Source organism: Macaca mulatta, chromosome 1 (assembly GCF_049350105.2).
Source record: "Macaca mulatta isolate MMU2019108-1 chromosome 1, T2T-MMU8v2.0, whole genome shotgun sequence".
Taxonomy (NCBI): Eukaryota; Metazoa; Chordata; class Mammalia; order Primates; family Cercopithecidae; genus Macaca; species Macaca mulatta.
The window spans coordinates 106059785-106082223 of record NC_133406.1 but is presented as its reverse complement, the minus strand read 5'-3'; the positions used below and the strand labels follow the sequence as shown (position 1 = coordinate 106082223).

The window sequence follows — 22439 nt, the reverse complement described above, 5'->3', positions numbered from 1 at the left end:
CCCTGATTCATTTGGTTTGGAGATTGTCTTTCTTGTTAGAGGCTTTCCCCAAATATCTTGTGATCCTGTCTGCCTACTTATATTTCCAAATAAGTCATTAACTACTTGATTGGAAGCTTTGTGTGTAATGGGTGAGATTTGTCAATCCTCTCTGTGAATGAAATAGGAAATGAGGCTGGGCACAGTGGCTCACGCCTGTAATCCCAGCACTTTGGGAGGCCGAGACGGGTGGATCACGAAGTCAGGAGATCGAGAATATCCTGGCTAACATGGTGAAACCCCATTTCTACTAAAAATACCAAAAAAAAAAAAAAAATTAGCCAGGCGTGGTGGTGGACGCCTGTAGTCCCAGCTACTTGGGAGGTTGAGGCAGGAGAATGGCATGAACACAGGAGGCGGAGCTTGCAGTGAGCCGAGATCATGCCACTGCACTCCAGCCTGAGCAACAGAGTGAGACTCCATCTCAAAAAAAAAAAAAAAAAAGAAAAGAAAAGAAAAGAAATAGGAAATGAGCTAATCAACTGAGAGCAAGAAAAAAGAAAGAGAAGCGCAAAGTTTCTCTCCCACCTAAATTTTGCTTCTGGTTCAATTACTTGCATATGGTTCGAATTCTAGATCAACCTATCTAGCACTGCAGAGCAGCTTGCTGTCAAAACAAAACATAAATGACTTTTTTTATTTTAACTTTTTCTTTTGCCAACTGTTGAGCATTCTAGCAAACTTTTAGGATAAAGATTTAATTTCCTCCTTTCCATCAAAAGCAGAAAGAGAAAACAAACAATGGCATAGGCCCCAGATCCTTGTAAAACCTCCTAATAGTCTTCAAATCTTAAGAAAAAATATTCTCAACTCCAATTCATTCTGTCATTCATTCAATAAATGTTGAAGTATCTATCATAAGCCAAACGCTATTACCCTTTGGGTTTTTAGTTGTGAAAAAAATATATAGAAATAGTTCTTATCCTCATGGAGCTGAATATTTTGTGAGGGAAATAAACAATAAATAAATAAAACAACAAATAAGTGTGCCAGGCATGGTAGTCTATGTCTGTAATCTCCACACTTTGGGAGGCCGAGGTGAGAGGATCACTTAAGGCCAGGAGTTTGAGACCAGCCTGGGCAACAGAGTTAGATCCTGTCTCTATGCAAAATAAAAAGAAGAAAAGAAAATATTCGATTGCTTAAATGGAATTCTCCATTTAGAGATTAACTGGTGGTTTCCAACTGGTTAAGTTATTCTGAGTTAGTTTTCTGTTTGCTTGTGTAGAATCCCAGATTGCTAGGGCCGTCTCAGCCTAAGAGCCTCCCGATTATGTTTTAAACATACATTGATTATGAATGAGAGGAAAGATCTACTTAAGTGTAGTGGCCAAAGGCTGCTCCAAGGAGATGACATTCAAGCTGAAGCTGGGCTGAATCCAGTTATTTAAACATTAACAAAAACGTAATAGTATCTATGTATGACAATAACAATGTTTTTATGTTTCAAACCATTCAATTTTTCTTAAACAAATAAGCTCCTTTTTCTTTCTGAACACTTAAAAACACACTTCAACAAAACATAAACAGATTATTTTAAACAGAAGACATGTAGCAGTTTCCTGATAATTTTGAACTCAGTTTGCAAATGAGATAGGGTTTATGCCTTAATCAGTGTCAATGTCCCTCTCTCACACCAGGAAATGCCGGCCTCAGGCAGCACTCCACATGCGAACTTGTTTAACTCTGTGTCTCACAGGACGGCCGCCCTCTCACACTTCTCTTCTTGGCTTCTCCACATGTCAAGGTGAAATCTATTCAATCCCTAAAACTCCCAGAATCAAAAAAGGAAGAAATTCTTTCCTCAGGGTAGAAAGAAGGCTGAATGAACAATGACCATAGGTTAGGAATTGGGAGAAAAGGAAGAGAGGAAGACAGAGAAACAGGGAAAATGATTTTGAAGGAAGACAAATCAGAGGCATGGGTGGGCTGGAAGCCCCTTCAGGAAGCTGAATGTGGGGGTGGAGCTGAGATGTCCATCAGGCCCCATAGAGAGAGAGGGAGACTGTGAATGTCTATAGGCAATTATCATGTCTCCATGTGTCCCATAACACCCAGTGCAGATGCTTCTTAAATACTTGTCAGACCCACATTTTTTATGCCTTTTACTTCTTGTGTATTAGAGATGCAGAGAACAGTAAGAATGTGTTTTTTTCACAGTTCAGTGGAGAACACAGACACAAAAAGCCCATTATAGAGCACATTCAATGTTGTCTTTGTACAACAAAATACAGAACTCTCCCAAAGTCATTTCCCAGGGCTGACTGGAAGACGAAATGGCCAAAAAGCTAGTCAGGTGCAGGTTGTGATGATTGTAACAGTGATTTACATGAGGGGTAGAAATTTATCTGGACCTCTTCTTCATTGTATCTACAATGGTTAGAACAGCGCAGGGTTCATAAAAGATGCTCAGTAAATACCTGTGGCTTAAATGAATGAATAGTTGTTAAAATACTTATACCTTAGATAGTAGGCAGACATCATAGGGCTTTTTTTTTAGTTTTTAAAAGACTTACAATTTTTGATTGACAAATCACAGTAGCATGCATTTATGGTGAGCAATGTGATTTTTGATAATGTATACAATGTGGCATGATTAAATCAAATTAATTAACATATCTTCACTTACCTACCATTTTTTATGGTGAGACATTTGAAATATACTCCCTTAGCTATTTTGAACTATATAATACATTATTATTGACCGTGGTCACCCTTCTGTGGAATAGATCTCAAAACCGATTCCTCCTGTCTGTCTGAAACTATGTACCCTTTAATCAACACTTCCACATTCCCTCTCATGTTATAAGGTTTTAAGCTGAAAAGTAACACAAGCATTTCTTAACTTAGAATTAGACCTCTGGCAGTACAATCTGAAAGATGATTGGGAAGGAAGAGATTAAAGAAAGGAGTGGTTAGGATGCTGTGGAGTGGTCCAGGCAAGGAATAAAGGGAAAGGGTGAGCAATGGCAGGATGTGGTGGGGAAGAGGAGGGGCCCTAAATGACACCAGCATTTCTGCCTTGGGCAACAGAAAGAAAACTAGGGCAGTGGAGAAAGATCTGAGGCACCAGTCCTGAGAAGGATCCTGATCCAAGGGAAGATGTTCCAGGAGAGAGCAGTCCAGGTGACAAAGAAGAGCAGGTTAATGTGTCAAGTACTGGGAGAAGCCAAGGATAACAGAATTTAAAAGTGGCCACTGAATTTATCCATCAGGATGTAGCTGGAGGGGCAAACCAGCAGCAAGCGGGTAGAGAACGAACAATTGAAGATCTGGAGTCAGGAAAGACAACTGTTTCAGAAGGCAACTGAGAAGAGGAGAGACAGGATATGTTTGGACTAAGACAGTTTCCAGCCATGACCTATGACGAAGCCAAATGGGACCAGTGACGCCATGAGAGGCCTCCCTTTGCCTGCCAGAAGAGCACAGCTTCAAGTGTCTCTCAGAGCAGCTCTAGGCAAGGGGAGGTGGTAGGGTTTCTCTGAAAACACAGACAAGGAGTTTTGAAGGTCTCCACAGTGGGTTGTGCAGGGTTGAGTGTGGGTGAGGCAGCACCTTTCCTCAGGGAGTCCCAAGAATGAGCTGAATGCCTTGCTGAGTCTGCAGCAGGTCAGGCACAGAGGAACGAGGCCAAGAGAGAAAAGGTGGACCGGGACGGGCCCTGGGATGGTGGCTCCAGAGCCCTCATCTCCTGCCACCTCAGAGACACTTCCTGCTGCCAACTAATCTGGCTCCTCCCTTTCTTCAATTGCTCCTGGATCCAAGAGGAAGAGGCAGGGATGCTAAGAAACTAGACCAAGGCTTGCCAGGAAGAAGAGAGTCAGAAAAGGAAAAGTTTACCTAAGCAAAGGGGTCTGGTAAGGACAGAGCTGGAGCTCTGGCTGATGGGGTTCCTAGCATTGCAGTGGTAGCTCTCACTTTCCGCAGATATCCCGGGGACACTGAGAGTGGTCCCCCCATGGGATGCAACTGCTCCATGACTGGGAGGCTCCCAGCTGTTCTGCACATTCTCTCCAGCCTGTTCCAGGGAGCAGGCCAGGGTGATGAAGCAGGTCCCATCCTTCATGATCTGGGAGCTGGCAAAGATGTTTGGCTCCTGCAGCCTCTCTGAACCAAGAAGGGAAAGCTTGAGCTATGAGATGGCTCTGGTCTGGCCAAGCAGGGTAAAGGAAAGCTCAATTTCACATGTGGGGCCCTCCAGCCCTCCTTACCATAGACAAGCAGGGTGAAATCCCTGGTGATAATGATTGAGGAAGTACGCAGTTACCCAGGCTTATAGGCTTATAGGCTTATAGTCCTGCGGCCTCAGGGGGCTGATCTGACGAGAGTAGCTGTGGTGGGGAATGCTCAGTTATCTACTGGAGGGTCTCTGAGTCTCAAGAATCAGAACTGGTTTGCCTGTTAGTCCTTGTTGTAAAACAGCAACACGCTCTCGAGAGCTCCATGTAACACTTCCTACTTCTTGGTCTGCCGGGACTTCCAGGGGCCGAATGGCCAACTCCCCAAGGATATCTTCCCCCACTGTATCCTCTCCCAGTGTTCCTGACCCTGTAGAGAAAGAAGAGAACCCACAACCTCAGTGTCAGTGTCTCCCCACCCCGTTAGGGAAGCCACAGGCTCCATCCATCTCCTCCTGTGTTAGTCCCTCCAGCCTCCCCACCAGCTCCAGTGGGTCTTCTCCTCCCACTGCCATGACCACACAGACCATCACCCACCCACCCCAGACTCCCACCCTCCCAAGTGCATTAGCCCCCTTGCCCCAGGGTCTGAAGGGAACCAGGACTACTTCTTCCACCCTCTCTGTCAACCCCAGAGCTGCTCAGGCCCCTGGGCAGACTGAGGAGCCAGGTACCTATGCAGAAGTGGGGCGCTGAGATAGGGCGGGAGCTGCTGTTACTGAATGGGTTCTTGACCACGCAGGTAAAAGTTAGAGCACTGTCCCCAAGCCTCAAGGAGACTCTGAGGACAGACCCTCCACAGGACACAACAACAGTCTGGGGTCCCGGGGGTGTCCAGCTGTAAGTCACACTGTCTCCTCTGCTCTCTGCCACACATGTCAATGACATATGAGAATGATGATGCAGCATCCATCCTCACAAATCCTGGAGCTCAGTGTGACGTGAGGCCAGGCCAGCTGCTCTGTGCATGCAAAAAGGGAACAAACTGAGGACTGGGAAACTGCTCTGGGCCTCCACTTCACAGGACCAAAAATGCACAGCATTGGTGCCCAAACCTTGCATCACCTCGAATACACAGAAGGAACAGCAGAGGCAGGAACTGCCCACATCTGTTCCAGGACTTTGTGGTATGTAAGGCCATGTCACTTAATATCTCAGCTGATTTCCAGAACAACTCCATGAAGTAGACAGGGAAGATGTTATTCAACTCCATTTCACAGGCTCAGAATGCTTAGATAACCTGCCCAAAGTCTCATCTAGTTAAGTGGTAAAGCCAAAACCCAAATCCAGGGAATTTGACCCCAAAACTGAGGTTCCCAACCCTCCCCTGAATAGATAAAGGAGTGCAAGCACGGAGCTGTGTTGTAATTACATATATTCCCCGTAGGGGGCTCTGCAGCATACACTGAGCTTCCAGGTGTTGATCAAGGGTCCCAGAGGAGGTGGCTGTGTGCCTTTGAGGTTTCTCTTCATTCCTTTGCCCTCCGTTGGACCTGCTCCCCATCTCCTCTTGCCCCAGGGCCATGGCCCAGATATTCTTAAGTGCTTGAGGTGTCTACATTGCCATTATTTGTCCACCAGCCTCCCCAGGCCAGACCCAGGAGGATTTGCGGGGGAGGGCGGGGCAAGAAGAGCAGCTGCAGACACCAGGCCTGAAACAGGCTCAAAAGAGTCATATTGCATAGAACAAAGCTGCTCTGTTACTCAGCCTCAGCCCTGAGGCCCACATGACTGCAGCCCCGGGGGCAGCTCAACTGTGCAAAGTAGGACCACACAGGCCCAGCCTGTCCCCTAGGAGAAGGCAGCCTGGACGTTCCCATGGGTGGATACTTTGCTGCTGGCTCTCCCCAGTGTGTCTCCTATAGATAAGACCCTGCAATGCAAGCCTTTTGACTTCTATTGGCCATTTTCTCATCCAATAAATATGACGACATACCAGAAACCCAGAGAACGAAGGCACAGGGTACAGCATCAGAATACCTGAGTTCTATTCCCAAATCTGCCACTTTCTAGCTCCATGTCATAGGTGTGTTGTTTGCCCTCTCTAAAATTCCATTTCCTTCCTAGAAATGGAAACTCCTGACCTGCATACTGGCAGGGCTGTTGTGAGGCTGCAGTGGTGGGAAGCACCCTGTGAAGGATGGAGCCTAACCATTAGCACCGCCTTGCCATTGGGGTGTCAGCCCAGAGAGAGAAGGGCTCTCTGGAAGACCCCACCCCTGACGGGCTGACACAACCCTATCTGCTACCCAGAATCCACCTGACACCATACCACACTAAGTGCTACCACAGTGATTATCAGCAAGGCCAGAGGGCCCCTCCCACCAGTTTTGGGCCCATGCTACCCCAACCGCAAGTCCCAGCAGCCCACTTCCATTGTGCCCTGGTCCTGTTGTGAGGAGTAGGCCATAGTCAGCCCAGGCCTGATTTATGGCAGACATGCCTTCTCCCCAGCCATGTGGACCTGACCAGAGAGCAGCCCCATCAACTCCACTAAAAGAGTGCCTACATCTAATAGGAAGATTTCCTATCACAGAATCCAAGGAAAATGTCTGTGAAGGTTCTCTGCAGGCCTTCCCATGTCCATCCTCACTCATCACCTGTCCCCCTCACTCACTGCAGGGGAACGGCTCTGCCATGGCACCCCGACACCTTGCACATCTCTCTCAAGCAAAGGTTTCAACCTCTGCGAAACTGGGTCTTGGCAAAATGCCTTGTGATCCACCCAGGACACGAGAGTTCAAGTGGCCTATGAGGCACGGCCTTGAAGCCATCTCCCCTGGAAGGCTGTCATGAGACCATTTCCCCTGGCCCCTGGGGTTCTGATGCAGTATGGGACTTCCTGTCCTCAGAGCACTGCATTCTCTAAGTCCTCTTTGCTGAAGCTAGAATTGGCCCCTCCGCGTCTGGGTATTCCACTGCTCCCACTGCAGCCATCCGGCCCCTTTTGTTTCAGTGTCATCTTTTCTGGTGTGGAAAAGTGCCCAGGGATCTGGAACCCTTGGCTACTCTTCCATTCATTATATGAATAATCTACTGTCTGAATCTCAAAGTGGCTCAGTGTAGCATCTTTCATAGGCCTTTCTCGGTGCTGTGTGTGCTTGACACCCACTCCATTGCTTCTTTTGTAGTTTCTCCTGCTAAATTTTTTTAAATTTATTTAAGGAATTTGATAAGAGCATCCCTCTGCATCTGCATAGGCCTTTCCAAAGCACTTTCTTATGCCTTTCATTCTCACGAGAACGTGTTGTTCCCATTTTAGTAATGAGGAAGCTCCAAGCCACAAGAGGAGGCTGTGGAAACACTCAGTTCTCAGAGCCTGAAATCCCATTCTCTGACCTCTACTGTCCCAAGAACTCTGCTTCAGGTGGTCTGGGGTAGGTTCTGAGGCTTGACGTTTTTCAAGAGATTCACTCAGGAAACTCTAACTTACATATCTTTAAAAAAAAAGAAAAAGAAAAAACAGTGCACATAAATTAGTCTTGCTAATTGCGAATGTTACTAAAGTTGTAGAAATGACTGAGAGGCTGACACTGCCTCACCCACTGCTGCCATCTCCAAGACACTCACTATAGACTTGCAGATGGTACTCCCAGGTGAGGGTGCTGAGGGAAATCCTCAGATTAACATGGGCTCGGTAGGGCCCTGCATCGTCCCAGCTCAGGTTGCTGATCTGCACGCAGGGATAAACCTGGACCCATGACACTCTAGGGACCCGAGGACCAGGTTTCCACTTGGTAAAAGGTGTCTGGGCCCCCAGCTTCTCCCATGGTTACTGTGGCGATCTCTATGGGGACCGAACACAATATCCAGGAGATGGTCTCCACCTGCTGTCCACAGCAGCTGCAGGTGCAGAATGACAGACGCTCCTAGGTCCCAGTGACCGCCAGGGGTGCTGTGGTCCCTCTGGAAGTCCCTGGTCCTGCAGACACAGAACAGAGGCTTCAGGGGCATAGCCTGACTATGCCAGAAGGTCACAACAGGCCTGAGAGGGAGTCAGGGAAGGGATTATTATCCCCACTTCATAGATGGGAAAACAGTGACAAAGAATTTAGGTGACTTGCTCGAGACCACATCCCCAGAAGGCTTTATCCAGCCACTTCTGAAACAGATGTCACATCCCCTGAGGCCTAGCCAGGATTCCTGGGAACACATCTTATCTGGAGCAGGAGAACTTGTGCTGTGCTGGCCAAGCCAGTTTAAGGGTGCTCAGGGGGCAGCCGTTGGGATCCCAGCCTATACTTAAGAGAAGAATGTAAGCACTAGGGCACCAGTCAGACTGCCCGAGTTCAAATTTGCTCTACCAGATACCAGCTGTGTGATCTTGGGCAGGTGTTAAAACTCTCTGAATCTCGGTTTTCTTACCTGTGAAACAGGAAAGGCCACCTTCTAGCATTTTGTGAGGGTTAAATGAAATAATGCAAGTAAATACTATTCACCATTACTATTCACTATAAGTGTTGTGATTTATTATAATTCACTTCAATCCACTATTAGTATTATTAAAGACACTTTACATCACTGGAATAAATTGCTGAATGCACCTTGTTTTGCATCCTCACCAAAACCAGTCAGAACTCTTGTAGAGTAAGTTTGAAAACCACTCCTCAGTGGCATGACCTATCTCTGTCAGAGTATTTCTGCAGCACTGACATGCAGTCCCAGGAGGCAGAAACGCTGAAGCTGACCAAGGTCTACTACACACTTTTCTCTCTATACACAGCTGTATAGAGAGAAAAGGCAGCATGGGGTCTAAGGTCTGATTTGAAATTGGAATCTGGAAGCACTGACTACACAGCTGCTTCTTAGGCTGGGCGATGAGGCTCCTTGTCAAGCTGAACTGAGAAGTCCTGTGACAATAGCTGTGGTCACGAGGAGTGGGAGTGTGGTTGCTGTCTTGTGCGCCAAGCCAGGGGACATGCAGTGTGCTGGTGCACTCAGCACAGACTCCACTGGCTGGCCCAATGTTATGTTCTTCCATGGAACTAACTATTCTGGCTCTGCCTGGAGTGGGCAGCAGGAAGCATCCCACACAGGGTGTTGCTGACACCAGATAGATATTCCTCTCCTCAAATACAGCCCAGGCCTGAAATCTAAGCTGGAGGTATTCCACCTGGAACAAGCAGCTTTGTCCTCAGCTTGCACCCTCTAGTGTGGTAACTCACTAGCCCGGTTTCCATTCTGCTTCCTTGTTACAGCCTTATCTGAGCTCCACACTTCCGGTCCAGCCATGCCTTCCCCTTAGTTTCCTTCTGCCTGTGTTTTGTTGGATTGGTTTGCTTCAAGCATTTACTTCATTCTGCCTCATACAAATAGCTGTGTTGTGTATCTTTCTCTAGAGCCCATGAGCAACCCATGGAGAGGAGAAGTTGGGAGGGAATTAATATCTGAGTAACAAGGTAAAGTAAGGCCAGCGGTTTAGCCTCATAGTTAGGTGTAGTTGGGTGCATCCGGTGAATCCTGTTTCTGGATTCAAGGGAGGAGGGGAAAGAGACAGAGAAGGATCAGATGATGCAGGGCACAAATCCCAAAAGCCAGACACTTTGCCAAGCATATTATGCACATTACTTTCCTTAACCCTCCCAACAAACTTGTAAGGTAGGTATTCTTTTATCTCCACTTTATAGATGGAAGACCGTGAGACTCAAAGGGCTTAAGGAACTTTCCCAAAGTCACCAGCTAGCAACAGCAGAGTACAGGTTAAAACCCAGGTGTGTCTGTCCTCAGAGTCAATGCTCTGTTTACTACACCATGCTGCTGGCAGCAGGCCTTCCCATGCCAAATTCTTTCCTGTGTCACACTGACACCAGCTTTTCCCCAGCCACACCCGACATAGGACCTGGCACACAAGAGGCCTTAATTGATGTTTCTAGAACTGAACTGAGGAACTGTGAACATTTTTAAGGCCACATTTGTCTTACTCATTCTCTTGCCATGGGCCCAAGAGATGCCCCTGTGCTCAGTGACTACCAAGGGCCTGACTCAGATGTTGTGGAGGGAGGAAAACACCGATACACATGCTCCACAGGGGAAGAGGAAAAGCGCAGGCGTGAGAAACGTTGCAGTAATCCAGCTTCTTCGTTTAAGTTCTGTCTTTGGTTAGGGACACTGTGGTTCTCTGAGACATTCCTTGTTGCTCCTACGTTTCTACAGTTGGGCTGTGCTGACTTTCAGTTTCGCAGATCACTGGAAGATGCCACGTAATCTCTCTAAGCCTCAGTCTATCATCTATAAAATGGGTGAAATGCTACCTGCCTTATCCATATCACAAGACTGTTATAGGGATCACTTTTTTTTTTTTTTTTTTTTTTTTTTGAGACAGAATTTTGCTCTTGTTGCCCAGGCTGGAGTGCAATGACGCAATCTCAGCTCACCACAATCTCCGCCTCCTGGGTTCAAGCAATTCTCCTTCCTCAGCCTCCCCAGTAGTAGGGATTACAGGCATACACCACCATGTCCAGCCAATTTTGTATTTTTTAGTAGAGATGGGATTCCTCCACGTTGATCAGGCTGGTCTTGAACTCCCAACCTCAGGTGATCGCCCGCCTCGGCCTCCCGAAGTGCTGGGATTACATGTGTGAGCCACTGCGCCCGGCCAGGGATCACATTTTTAAAGCTTTAAGTTAAAGTTCTTGATGAACTATCAAGGTTTAAACACATCTAGGGGATTCATCAGTGTGTTAAAGGGGAGCCCTAAAGGCTGGGGTGAAAACAACCCTGAGGGCAGGTAACTGTAAGAAGAGAATGTGCTGGTTTTCCCCTGATGGAGAATAAAAGTGAAAGCTTGAAACTCTAGAGATTAAGAGCAGAACCTGTCCCCTCACCATGAATATCTCATGATCTGTGTTCCCCTAGCCTCCAAGCCCCAGGCCCATCCCCCTGCCATCTCTCAGATCCTTAGAAGTGAGCAGTGAGAATCCACAGGGACAGGAATTGCCACTGTGTGCCAGGCTTGAGCTCCCCCACTGAAACCACTTATGGGACATGAAAGGCCCAACTCCAGGTGAAGGGTGACTCCCAGGGGCTGGCAGGAGAGGGAGGAAAGGGAAAGAGATGCAAGAGGACCAGATACAAAACACAAATCCCAGGGCACTACACCCCCACAGGTCCTTAAAAATCTGGACATCTCTGGAAACATGACTGAAATGGCACGATGCAGACTACATGCATCTTGGAACTGACTGTGGCCGATCCTCCATCTCATGCCTCCACAATTCAGCCTCTCTGGAAATGCTCAGGCTCCTTGTGATACATTAGTCAAAGAGATGTGAGGGTCACAAGGACACCGTCTAGACCTGCATGTCCTGAGATTATAGCACATGCACACAGACTTACACACACACACACGCATGCGCACATACACATACACACACAGAGCCTGGCTCCCATACAGGCAGCACCTCAATGAAACTTGCACATTCCTAAAGTAAACCTGTGTACACAGCAAACAGACGAGGCTGGGAGGCAGTGGAGGGGTGGACTTACCTATGAAAAGACCAAGGAGGAGCAAGCACCATGGTAGAGAATGGGCCACAAAGTGCACCTGCAGAACTACTTGTCACATGGCAGCAGATGATGAACTATGCATGCGTAAATGTCAGCTTACTACCAGTTCCTGTTTTTAGTGTCACCACTTTAATCACGGGTGGTTTATGTGTCACAAGATATGAAGATGAGGGGACACAGAAGAAAGAAGGGTGAGAAACACCTGAACGAGCTACTTAAAAGCCAATGCTGGTGACATCACAGCCTTGCTTTAAACCCCTCAGGGGTCTACCACCCCCACAAGGCTAAAGTTGGGGGTCAAAATCCTTGTGGAGAAGGCCCTTCATGATTGGCTTGTGTCTTGCCAACCTACTTGGCTGCACTCTCTGTCACCAAGTCTCACAGCTTGGACTCCAGTCACCACAGACTGCTTCTAAAGCAGTCCCCTTAGGATTTCTCATTTTTGTAAATGCAGCTCTACTTCCTCAGGCCGTCTTACTGATTGGATTGCCCTAGTGTCTGCCATCTACCTCACCTACCTCACCCTAACACCCTCCTATTGCCCATCTCAAGTCATCACCACCTTGGGAAAGGCCTCCCTAAAGCCCCAGGCTAGGGTGGTGCTAGGACATCCATTCCCTCTTGCTGTTGAACGTCAGGCCTGTGGTTATGGGTCAGGACACTTGTACTACCAGCCTCCAGCCTCCCAGTTCTCAGGCCTTCCAACTCAGGCTGGGACCTACACCATCAGCTTCCCTGGTCCTCCAGCTTGCAGTCACCAGGTCATGAGACCACTCACCCTCCATAATCATGTGAGCCAATTCCTATTAAAAGAGATCAAAGGAAATATATATGAGAAGATATATTTGTCTTCTCATCTAAGTGTAAAAAGCTTTGAGTTTGTCAAAATTCTATAGTCTTTCATATTCTTCCAATCCGTGGTAGCATATATATACTACAAGTCAATAAAACATTTAAAATAAAGTCCAAAAAAATGCAATTGTGTAAAATGCAAGGTTGTCTTAATTGCACAGTGAATGAAGGGTTGGTTGGGGGATGGTGGTGAAGCAACACAGCTGAGTTTGTGGTTGTGGCTGCCAGACCCAAATCTCAACCCAGGCTGGAGTTTGATGCCACCTGGAGGCAATGCCCAGTTGATGGGGGTGATTTTGGGCCTGTAGCTAGCTGGACTCCCAGGACAGTAGCAGGGATTTCAAAAATTTTCCAGTCAGTCACACCCATTTGCTGGGCTGGTTGAAGGATACTGAGAAGGAAAACACTGGAGATGCTGGGGCCAACATCACTGGATGTTGCTCCCTGATTCCCAATGCTAGTGCCTTTGCCTCCCTGTCCTGATGAGAATATTAGTCCTCCCCATGTGAGGACAGGGCACACTTAACAAATGCATCATACCAAAATTTATATTAATTTAGGTTTTACTATACTTAAATGATAATACTTAAATTGGATTTTGTGTATCACAAGACTGTGTCCTCCTATGGTCACAACTTCAAAGGAGGTCATTTCAGTGTTGTTACTTTCCTAAATCTCAGTTTCCTCATCTCCAAAATGGGGATAATAAGAGTATAATCCAGATAGGGTTTATCTTAGAATTAAAGGAGAAAACATATGTAAAGTTCTAAACACAAAGCCTTACTCATAGTAATTACCCAATAAATGTTAGTCGCCGGGCGCGGTGGCTCACGCCTGTAATCCCAGCACTTTGGGAGGCCGAGGCGGGCGGATCACAAGGTCAGGAGATCGAGACCACGGTGAAACCCCGTCTCTACTAAAAATACAAAAAATTAGCCGGGCGCGGTTGTGGGCGCCTGTAGTCCCAGCTACTCGGGAGGCTGAGGCAGGAGAATGGCGTGAACCCGGGAGGCGGAGCTTGCAGTGAGCCGAGATCGCGCCACTGCACTCCAGCCTGGGCGACAGAGCGAGACTCCGTCTCAAAAAAAAAAAAAGAAAAAAAAAAAAAATGTTAGTGATGATTTTTAGTATTACCAATCTCTCTGAACTCCCTTCTGCCTTTGTCCTCGCCTCCCACGCAGACTGTTCCTGCTCCCATGCTCTGTACCCAGACTCCTTCAATAGATTCCTCACTTGTCTTCTCATCCCCAGGCTCATCCATTCCACCCATTCTCTCTTCACTCTGCAACTCCAGGAAGCTTCCTACTCATACTGTATCCTTGTTGCCTTTAGCTTGCTAACAGGATGCTTTATCTGGCCTCTGGTAACCTCTCCTGACCGTATGTCCTGCAGTTCCCTCTAGACAGCCCATGTTCTGGTCACAGGACCAAGACTAGAGTGAAACAAGACAGGCTCCTATTGCGCAAAATTTAAAGATTTTCGAGATTCTGTCACTTTCAAGATTGTGCAACATCAGATGGTGACCAGCCTCTAAAGATGCTTTCCATGGACAGAAGCCTATTATCCTAATGGTTCCTCTTTCTCTCCCTTCTTCCTTTGATCCCAGACTTCCTGAGTTCAAGTCGTTAATAACTATAAAACTTATAGTAAGCTATTTAACCCCTCTCCACCTCTGTTTTCTCATTTATAGAATGGAGATGATAAAAGATATCTCATAAAACTATTGTAAGATCAAATGAGTGAATATGTTAAAGTGTCAGAAGACGGCCTAGCACTCTGCAAGCTTTCATCGAATATTAGCTAAAACTACACACTCTGCCAGCCTCAAGTTTTCCTACCAAGTCCCCTTAATGTTACAGCCAAAGTAAACCAATGACCTGAAGCCCGAAACACAAACTACAGCATAGCCAGCTATTACACTACTGACAAGAAGAAGGAGGAGAATAAGACAGTTTCCCAAGTCAGGATATAGGGAATCATGCCGTTCTCCAACCTACCTTTTCAACTCAATCACCTCTACATTGTCACATACAATGTCCACCCCCACTGCAGTCTCCCTGATGCCTTTGTCCATATAAAAAGTCCTTCATTGCATGTGACAGAAAGTTAGCACAAACTGCCTTGAGCAAAATAGAAAATGTATTGGGTCACTGTATTAGTTACCTGTTGCTGTGTAACAAATTGCTCCAAACTTCACAGCTAAAAGCAATAAGCATTTTTGATGAAAAATAAAAAATTGAAAAAAATTTTAAAAACCAAGCATTTATTATCTTACAGTTTCTCTGGATAAGGAATCTGGGCATGGCTTAGCTGGGTGCCTCTGGCTTAAGGTACTCACACAGCTAACATCATGGTGTCAGCCAGGGTTGCAGTCATTTCAAGGCCCTCCTGGGGAGGATCCACTTCCAGTCTCATGTGATTCTTGGCTGGCCTCAGTCCTAATGGACTGCTGGCCAGAGGAATCAGCTCCTTGCTGGGTGTTGGCCAGGGACCTCCCTCTGTTCTTTGTTTGGAACCCTCTCCCTAAAGTATTTCACAAAATAATACCTGGTAGGGAGACAGAGATAGTGGGAAAGAGAGAGAAGGAAAGAGGGCAAGAGAAAGAGAGAGAGCATATGCACACACATGCTAACCTAAGATGGAAGTGACAGCTTTTTTGTAACCTGATCTCAGAAGTGACATCCCAGCACCTCTGCCACATTCTATTCACTTGAAGCAGGTCACTAAATCCAGGCCACACTCAAGAAGAGGTGATTACACAGAGGCATGAATGCCAGGAGGTAGAGATCTTTAGCAGTCACCTTAAGGAGCCAAATTTAGAACCCGAGTCCCTTGATGTCAAAGCAAGTGATGCTCCACATCAGTCACAAATGAGGCCCTGAATAGACTTGGGACCTTCACCTGCCTGTGCAGATGGGAGGAGTCTGTGGTGTTTCGTATAAACAACCCTCCCTCTGAGACACACACACTTACACATACACATGCACACACACACACACACACACACGTATACACGTGCGGAAGCTGTGGTAAGTGCATCCTCCTTCAGTCGCAGATCTGAAAATAGATCATCATGGTGGCACCAAAGAGTCACACACAAGACTGGGCTCCTGGGCCTTTCTCCAGTAAGCCACAGAGGAGTCAGCTGCAAATATTCTCTTCTGTTCTATGGACCTCTCTCCTCTTCCTGCTCATGGGTAAGTCCACTTTATGGCCACCACTTCTTGCAACTGGTGTTCTTCTGAAGCGGGTTGCATTCCCTGCCTGGGAGATTCTTTCCTTTTTTTCCTTTTTTTAACGGAGTCTTGCTCTGTCGCCAGGCCGGAGTGAAGTGGCGCAATCTTGGCTCACTGCAACCTCCGCCTCCTGGGTTCAAGCGATTCTCCTACCTCAGCCTCCCGAGTAGCTGGGATTAGAGGCGTGCACCACCATGCCCAGCTAATCTTTGTATTTTTAGTAGAGGTGAGGTTTCACTGTGTTGGCCAGGGTGGTCTTGATCTCTTGACCTCGTGATCCGCCCACCTCAGCCTCCCAAAGTGCTGGGATTACAGGTGTGAGCCCAATTCTTGTTGGTAAAACCAGGAAACTCCTCGCCTTGCCAGAAATTACTCTGCATTTGTACATACTCGTGTACCATGAAGGGGGTGGCATTCTAGCCCTGGTCTCAAATAACTCTGGGCTCAAACTACATTTCTCTCGCCCTCACACTTTCCTAAGAAATGCCAAGTATGTAATGAGTTTGTTCCTTGTATAGTGTGGATAAAACTCACAGAGGGATCCAGGAAAATCCCCTGATGAGAAGCCACCTAGCAATTCCTAGGGATGGAGATAACTTCTGGAGCTTCTTTCTACATATCCTGCCTTGGTTATCACATATGCTGGCTTTATTACTGAGGCTTCACTGGGGACCTGGAGGCGGCTGGGTGACCCTCGGCAAGGTGGTGTCTATCTGGATATCCTTTTGTCCTCAACCTTATTCCTCCCTATCAAGGCCCAACTCCTGGGAAACATCTCTCCGCTGCATGGCCCGGAACCCCACTGTCCAGCAGATAGAGCCAGTCTAGTACCCCAGAGAGGATCTCAGCCACCTGGGACTGTAGCAGCTACTGTCCTTCTGTGATCCCACTTTGTCCAGGGCTTCAGGGATGATGGTGCAGGTAGCACTAGAGATCTAAGAGCAGTGGGAGTTGGCTGTTGGTGCCTGAGGGGAGCTCTAGAAACACTCCTAGATGCAGATATGGGTGAACAAGGAGCCTAGACCTCAGGGCTGAGGTCCAGTCTGACCTCTCTTCACTTTCAATTTTATCTTGGCTCATCAAAAAAACACAGAAAGCAGCAAGGCTGTTTATGTCTACATGCAACCTTTGGGATATTCCTTGATTGTGTTGAGCAAACCTGAAATAAGCTACATTCAAGGTCATCCAAGCCTCAAATGATCATTGCAGTGAATTTCAAACAGATCGGAGCAAAGAGACATATCCTTCAGTCTGGCTCCACTGATTAGGATGACCTCAAATCTCACTCTTTTGATCTGAAAGGAGGATGCTTTTGTATCTCCGAAGAGTCGTTTCAGGAACTTAAAAGGCAGTCGAGTGAAAAGACCCCTCTCACTTTAGTATCAGGAACATCTAAAATTAAATATTGCTCCATCATTTATTAGTGGTGTGAGCCTCTATTTCTTAAGTGTAATAGTTAGTAGAATGCATCACGCAACACTCTTACAGATTGAAGATCTATACACACACACACACACACACGCACACACACACACACACATATATAGTGGCACATAGTTGGCAGAAGCTATGATTGTTATTATAATAATCAATTACTGTTATATGCATTCTTTAGAAACTATTAAAAAACAGGTGAGTCAAATTCAGTTATTGCAATCTTTGAACACTCTTTTATGATTTATCCTATGGTGCAATTCAAATAAAATGACTGGTACTGGAAAGCTGTCACTGTACTGGGAGCTGCATTGCACTGTTTTCTGCAACAAGATTTGCCCTGTGAGGCCCACATCCTGTCCCCTCCACTGACAGTCTGTGAGGCTTTGTTTATGATTTTTGTCTGATGTAAGAAAATTTGAAGTCAAAACAAGTCATATACACCCAGCCAAAACCCAGCAGCTTCTGGGCTTCCAGGATACAGATGGACAGTACTCCTGGCCTCCCTACTCCAGGGGCGTCATGGACATAGGATCTGGACTCTGTGACTGATCAACCCTGTAATCTCAGGGAAGTGGCTTAAATTCTCTAAATATCAGCTCCTCATCTGTAAAAGGGGGCTAATTACAGTATAGTTATGAGAATTAAATGAAATAAGTTACATAAAGTACCTAATGCACACATAGCAATCGTAAGCAGTGTCTTCCAGAAGAAAAGGGCTCTCTTTCAGAAAACCTCAAACCAGCCTCACATCAACTCAGCTTGAATCTGCCTAAAGAATCCACCTGACCTGACCTTCTCATGTCCAGTATCCCTAGCCCTGCATGCTCCATAGCTGCCTCTCCACAAGGTGCAAGTGCTTGACTGATGGAGGTCTAAGCAGAGAACCCCCATGACCTGCACCAAGCAGCCTCTCTCCTTCCTGTGTCTGCATATTCTGTAACTTCTGGGTGTTCAGAGCTTGCTTCAGCTTTCTTCCACCCCTCCAGGCTATACTTATGCTCCTTTTTTGTCTCTAACATTTTCTACTTATTTTCCCACCCAGAATTCCTGGTGGAGTCTGGGTCCCAAACCCATTTGATTTGGTCTAGAATTTCCAAAGTTCTCTCCAGAGCCTCAGAAGCCCTGGAATCTGGGAATCCAAGCTGGGGTCACCCAGAAGACACCCACAGGGTCCCTACAAGAAAATTAGCTGCCTTGGCCAAATACCAGCTTCCTAGATGTCTTGGTAACAATGTTTATCAGGAATATGATCTTGCCTAAGATGAGGAAATCAGGAACTGTATTGGTACCACCAGCTATTCCCACCCCCAAACCTGGCCAAGCCAAAGTCAATCTGAGATCCCATGGACAATGAAGGGAAAGATAGGGTGAGGTAGAGCTAGGAGAAGTTCCTTTAGTTCCCGACACTGCTATGAGAATTCTCAAACATTCAGAAAAGTTGGAGCATTTACACTGAACATTCATATGCCTACTACCTAGGCTCTAACACAAATGTTTTACTTTGCTTGCTTTATCATTCACCTGTTCATCTAACCATCCCTCTACACACCCATATTTTTAAAAATATGCTCCTTTTTACTTCATTGGCTCTTCACAATTTGCAGCAATCTGCTTTCATTTAATTTTTATCATATCCCTTGAAGAAAGTGGTGCAGGTATGAGCATTTAAATCCTTTAGATAAGTAAACTGATTCACTGAAAAATTCAGAAATGTACCCAAAGTCACAAGGCTAATTCCCCTACTGGAACAGAAACCCAGAAGATCTGTTTCACAGATTGTTGTGGCTACTTTTAAGGGAGACAGTGTTTGGAGAATGGAGGAATTAATGACTTTGCTAGGCAATGGACCTAGAAGAAGGCGGACAACAATCTCATTTCATTTCTCAGCATCTGACATTTATGCCCAATGTATATTCACCGAGTGAAAGAAAGAAGGCTAGCTCAAGGAGTCTAGCTGCTCCTGCAAGTCCCTTTTCTATCTCTGCAGGACTAAGAGCCTCTGGAAAGGACTCAGCCCCAACAATGGTGTCAGGGATCCTAGGGGGTTCTGTGACTCTCCCCCTAAACATCTCAGTAGACACAGCGATTGAGCATGTCATCTGGATTGGTCCCAAAAAGGCTCTTGCTTTTGCACGTCCCAAAGAAAATGTAACCTTTATGGCCAAAAGCTACTGGGGCCAACTAAACATCGCCAGGGGGAGTTACTCCCTGTCCATCAGCAATCTGACTCTGAATGATGCAGGATCCTACAAAGCCCAGATAAACCAAAGGAATTTTGAAGTCACCACTGAGGAGGAATTCACCCTGTTCATCTATTGTGAGTTCCAGAGAGCTTCTGTGTTTTGATCTTTTCTTTTTTTTTTATTTGTGCAAATTTATGGGGTATGCGTGAAATTTTGTTATATGTATATAGTGCATACTGATCAAGTCAGAGTTTTCAGTGTGTCTACTGCCTGAGTACAATACATTCTTGTTAAGTATAGTCACCCTACTCTGCTATCAAAAATTGAATTGATTCTTTCTATCTTACTGTATGTTTGTACCCTTTAACCCACTTCTCTTCATCATCCCCCCACCACCCACTCCCTACACTCACCCTTCTCAGTCTCTGCTATCTATCTTTCCACCATCTACCTCCACATGATCAAAATTTTTAGTACCCACATATAAGTGAGAACATGGCGATATGTGTCTTTTTGTGCCTGGCTTATTTCGCTTAAGATAATGACCTCCAGTTTCAGCCACATTGCTGCAAAAGACATGATTCATTCTTTTTTATGGATTTTTAAATTATTTAAATATATTTAGAGGGTACAAGTGTAGATGTATTGCATGCATATATTGCATGCTGAGGAAGTCTGGGCTTTTAGTGCACCCATCACCCAAAGAGTGACCTTTGTACTCAATAGATAATTTTTCAACCCTCACTGCTCTCCCACCCTCCCACCTTTTGTAGTCTCCACTATCCATTAGTCCTACTCTGTATGTCCATGTGTCCTACTCTGTATGTCCATGTGTACCCATTGCTTCCACTTACAGGCGAGAACATGTGGTATTTCACTTTCTGTTTCTGAGTTATTTTAGCTGGATAATGGCCTCCAGTTTCATCCAGGGTGCTGCAAAAGACATGACTTCATTCTTTTATGGCTGATTAGCATTCCATGATGTGTATAAATATATGTACGTATGTGTATACTGCATTTTCTTTATCCATTCTTCCATAAGGGACACAGATTAATTCTATATCTTTGCTATTGAGAATAGTGCTGCAATAAACATACAAATGCCGGTATTCCTTGCATATATCAATTTCTTTTCTTTGCCTTTGGGTAGATATCCAGTAGTAGTATTACTGGATCAAGTGCTAATTAAATGTTTAGTTTTTTGAGAAATCTTCATATTGTTTTTCATAGTGGCTGTACTAGTTTCCATCCCCACCAAGAGTGTCTAAGAGTTCCCCTTTTCTCCACATCCTGCCAACATGTGGTTAGTGTTTAAATAATAGCCATTCTGACTGGAGTGAGATAATATCTCATTGTGATTTTGATTTGTATTTCTCTGATAATTGGTGATATTGAGCATTTTTTAATACATCTGTTGGTCATGTGTATGTCTTCTTTTGAGAAATATCTATTTATATCCTTTGCCCACTTTTTAATGGAATTATTTGTTTTTTCTTGTTGAGTTATTTGAGTTCCTTGTATATTCTGGATATTAGTTCCCTGTCAGATGAATAGTTTACAAATATTTCTGCCATTCAACAGGTTGTCTCTTCACTCTGTTGATTATTTCTTTTGCTGTGCAAAAGCTTTTTAGTTTAAATCCCGTTTGTCTATTTTTGTTTTTGTTGCCTGTGCTTTTGAGGTCTTAGTCATAAATTATTTGTCCAGACCAATGTCCAGGAGAGTTTTCCCTAGGTTTTCTTGTAGTATTTTTATAGCTTCAGGTCTTACATGTAAGTCTTTAACTGATTTTGAGGAGTTTTTTTTATATGATGAGAAATAGGGGTTCAACTTCATTCTTCTGCATGTGACTATTCAATTTTTCCAGCACCATTTATTGAAAAGGTGTCCGTCCACGTCATCGAGGGTGACCACTGCACGCTCCTGGAGGGCAGCGGCCTGGAGTCCATCATCAGCACCCTGGCTGAGCCACACACGTGTGAGCGTGCGGGAGGGCTAGGCCTGCGCCCCCAACTGCCACTGGAGACCGCTCCGCCATCCCTACCTCACCGCGGCGCAGCGGGGACTGGAAGAGTCCTGCCGATGGAACCCTGCCCTGCCCAGGGCCGCTGCCCCCCAAGGCTGCTAGACGTAGGCGTTAGGCGTATTCCACCCACCCGCTGCCTCCCATGGCACCTCGGGGACACCAGAGCCCAGCTTGGAGACTTCTGGTCTGTGAAGAGCCGGCGACGCCCGCAGGAACCGGGCTGGGCCTTGTGTGCTGTGGGGTTTGCGCTTGGTCTTTCTCCGCTTGTATTTGCATATTTATTGCATTGCTGGTAGAGACCCCCAGGCCTGTCCACCCTGCAAAGACTCCTCGGGCAGCATGCGGGTCCCGCACACTGCACCCATTTCTCCAATGTCCCCTGCAGGCGCGGGTGGCCACCCAGGCCTGCTGGCTGCGGCCCTCTCTCAGCCAGGCCAGGCTCAGCCCACTGTGTGGGAGGTCACCAGCCAGTCCCGAGGAGCCGGGACCCCCGGGATGCAGGCCCACAGTGCCGGGCTGCATCCATGATGCGGAGCTGGCCTCCAGCCCTGCGGACAGCCCAGGGCACCAACTCAGTGTTTGTCAGTGTTTCTTTTTCCAAGAAATGATTCAAATTGCTGCTCGGATTTTTAAATTTACTGTAGCTGTCAGTGTACACGTCTGGATCCCGTTTCATTTTTACACCAATTTGGTAAAAATGCTGCTCTTCTCAGCCTCCCCACAATTAAACTGCACGTGGTCTCTTAAAAAAAAAAAAAAAAAAAAAGTGTCTTTTCTCCCCAAAGTAAGTTTTTGTTGGATTTGTCAAAGATCACTTGGCTGTAAATCTGTGGCTTTATTTCTGTGTTCTCTATTCTGTTCCATTGGTCTATGTGTCTATTTTTATAATACCATGCTGTTTTGGTTACTATAGCCTTATGCTATATATTGAAGTCAAGTAATGTGATGCCTCTAGCTTTGTTCTTTTTGCTTAGCATTGCTT

The 22439-nt window shown here is 46.1% G+C and overlaps 1 protein-coding gene and 1 long non-coding RNA gene across 2 annotated transcripts in view; one reads left to right on the top strand and one right to left on the bottom strand.

The window, feature by feature from the left end:
* Positions 1-1457: 1457 nt before the first annotated feature.
* Positions 1458-13886, bottom strand: LOC144330092 (uncharacterized). The gene is made up of 3 exons (XR_013395961.1): positions 13710-13886; positions 11703-12526; positions 1458-4587 (listed from the first exon to the last, which is right to left on the bottom strand). It is a non-coding gene; the product is annotated as an uncharacterized LOC144330092 (long non-coding RNA).
* A 1668-nt stretch (positions 13887-15554) lies between these two features.
* The window catches only part of LY9 (lymphocyte antigen 9), a 29170-nt gene continuing 22285 nt past the window's right edge, over positions 15555-22439 (top strand). The window contains 2 exon segments of the mRNA XM_077982442.1: positions 15555-15772; positions 19236-19565. Of these exon segments, the coding sequence (XP_077838568.1) occupies positions 15649-15772; positions 19236-19565 (454 nt within the window). The 5' untranslated portion in view covers positions 15555-15648.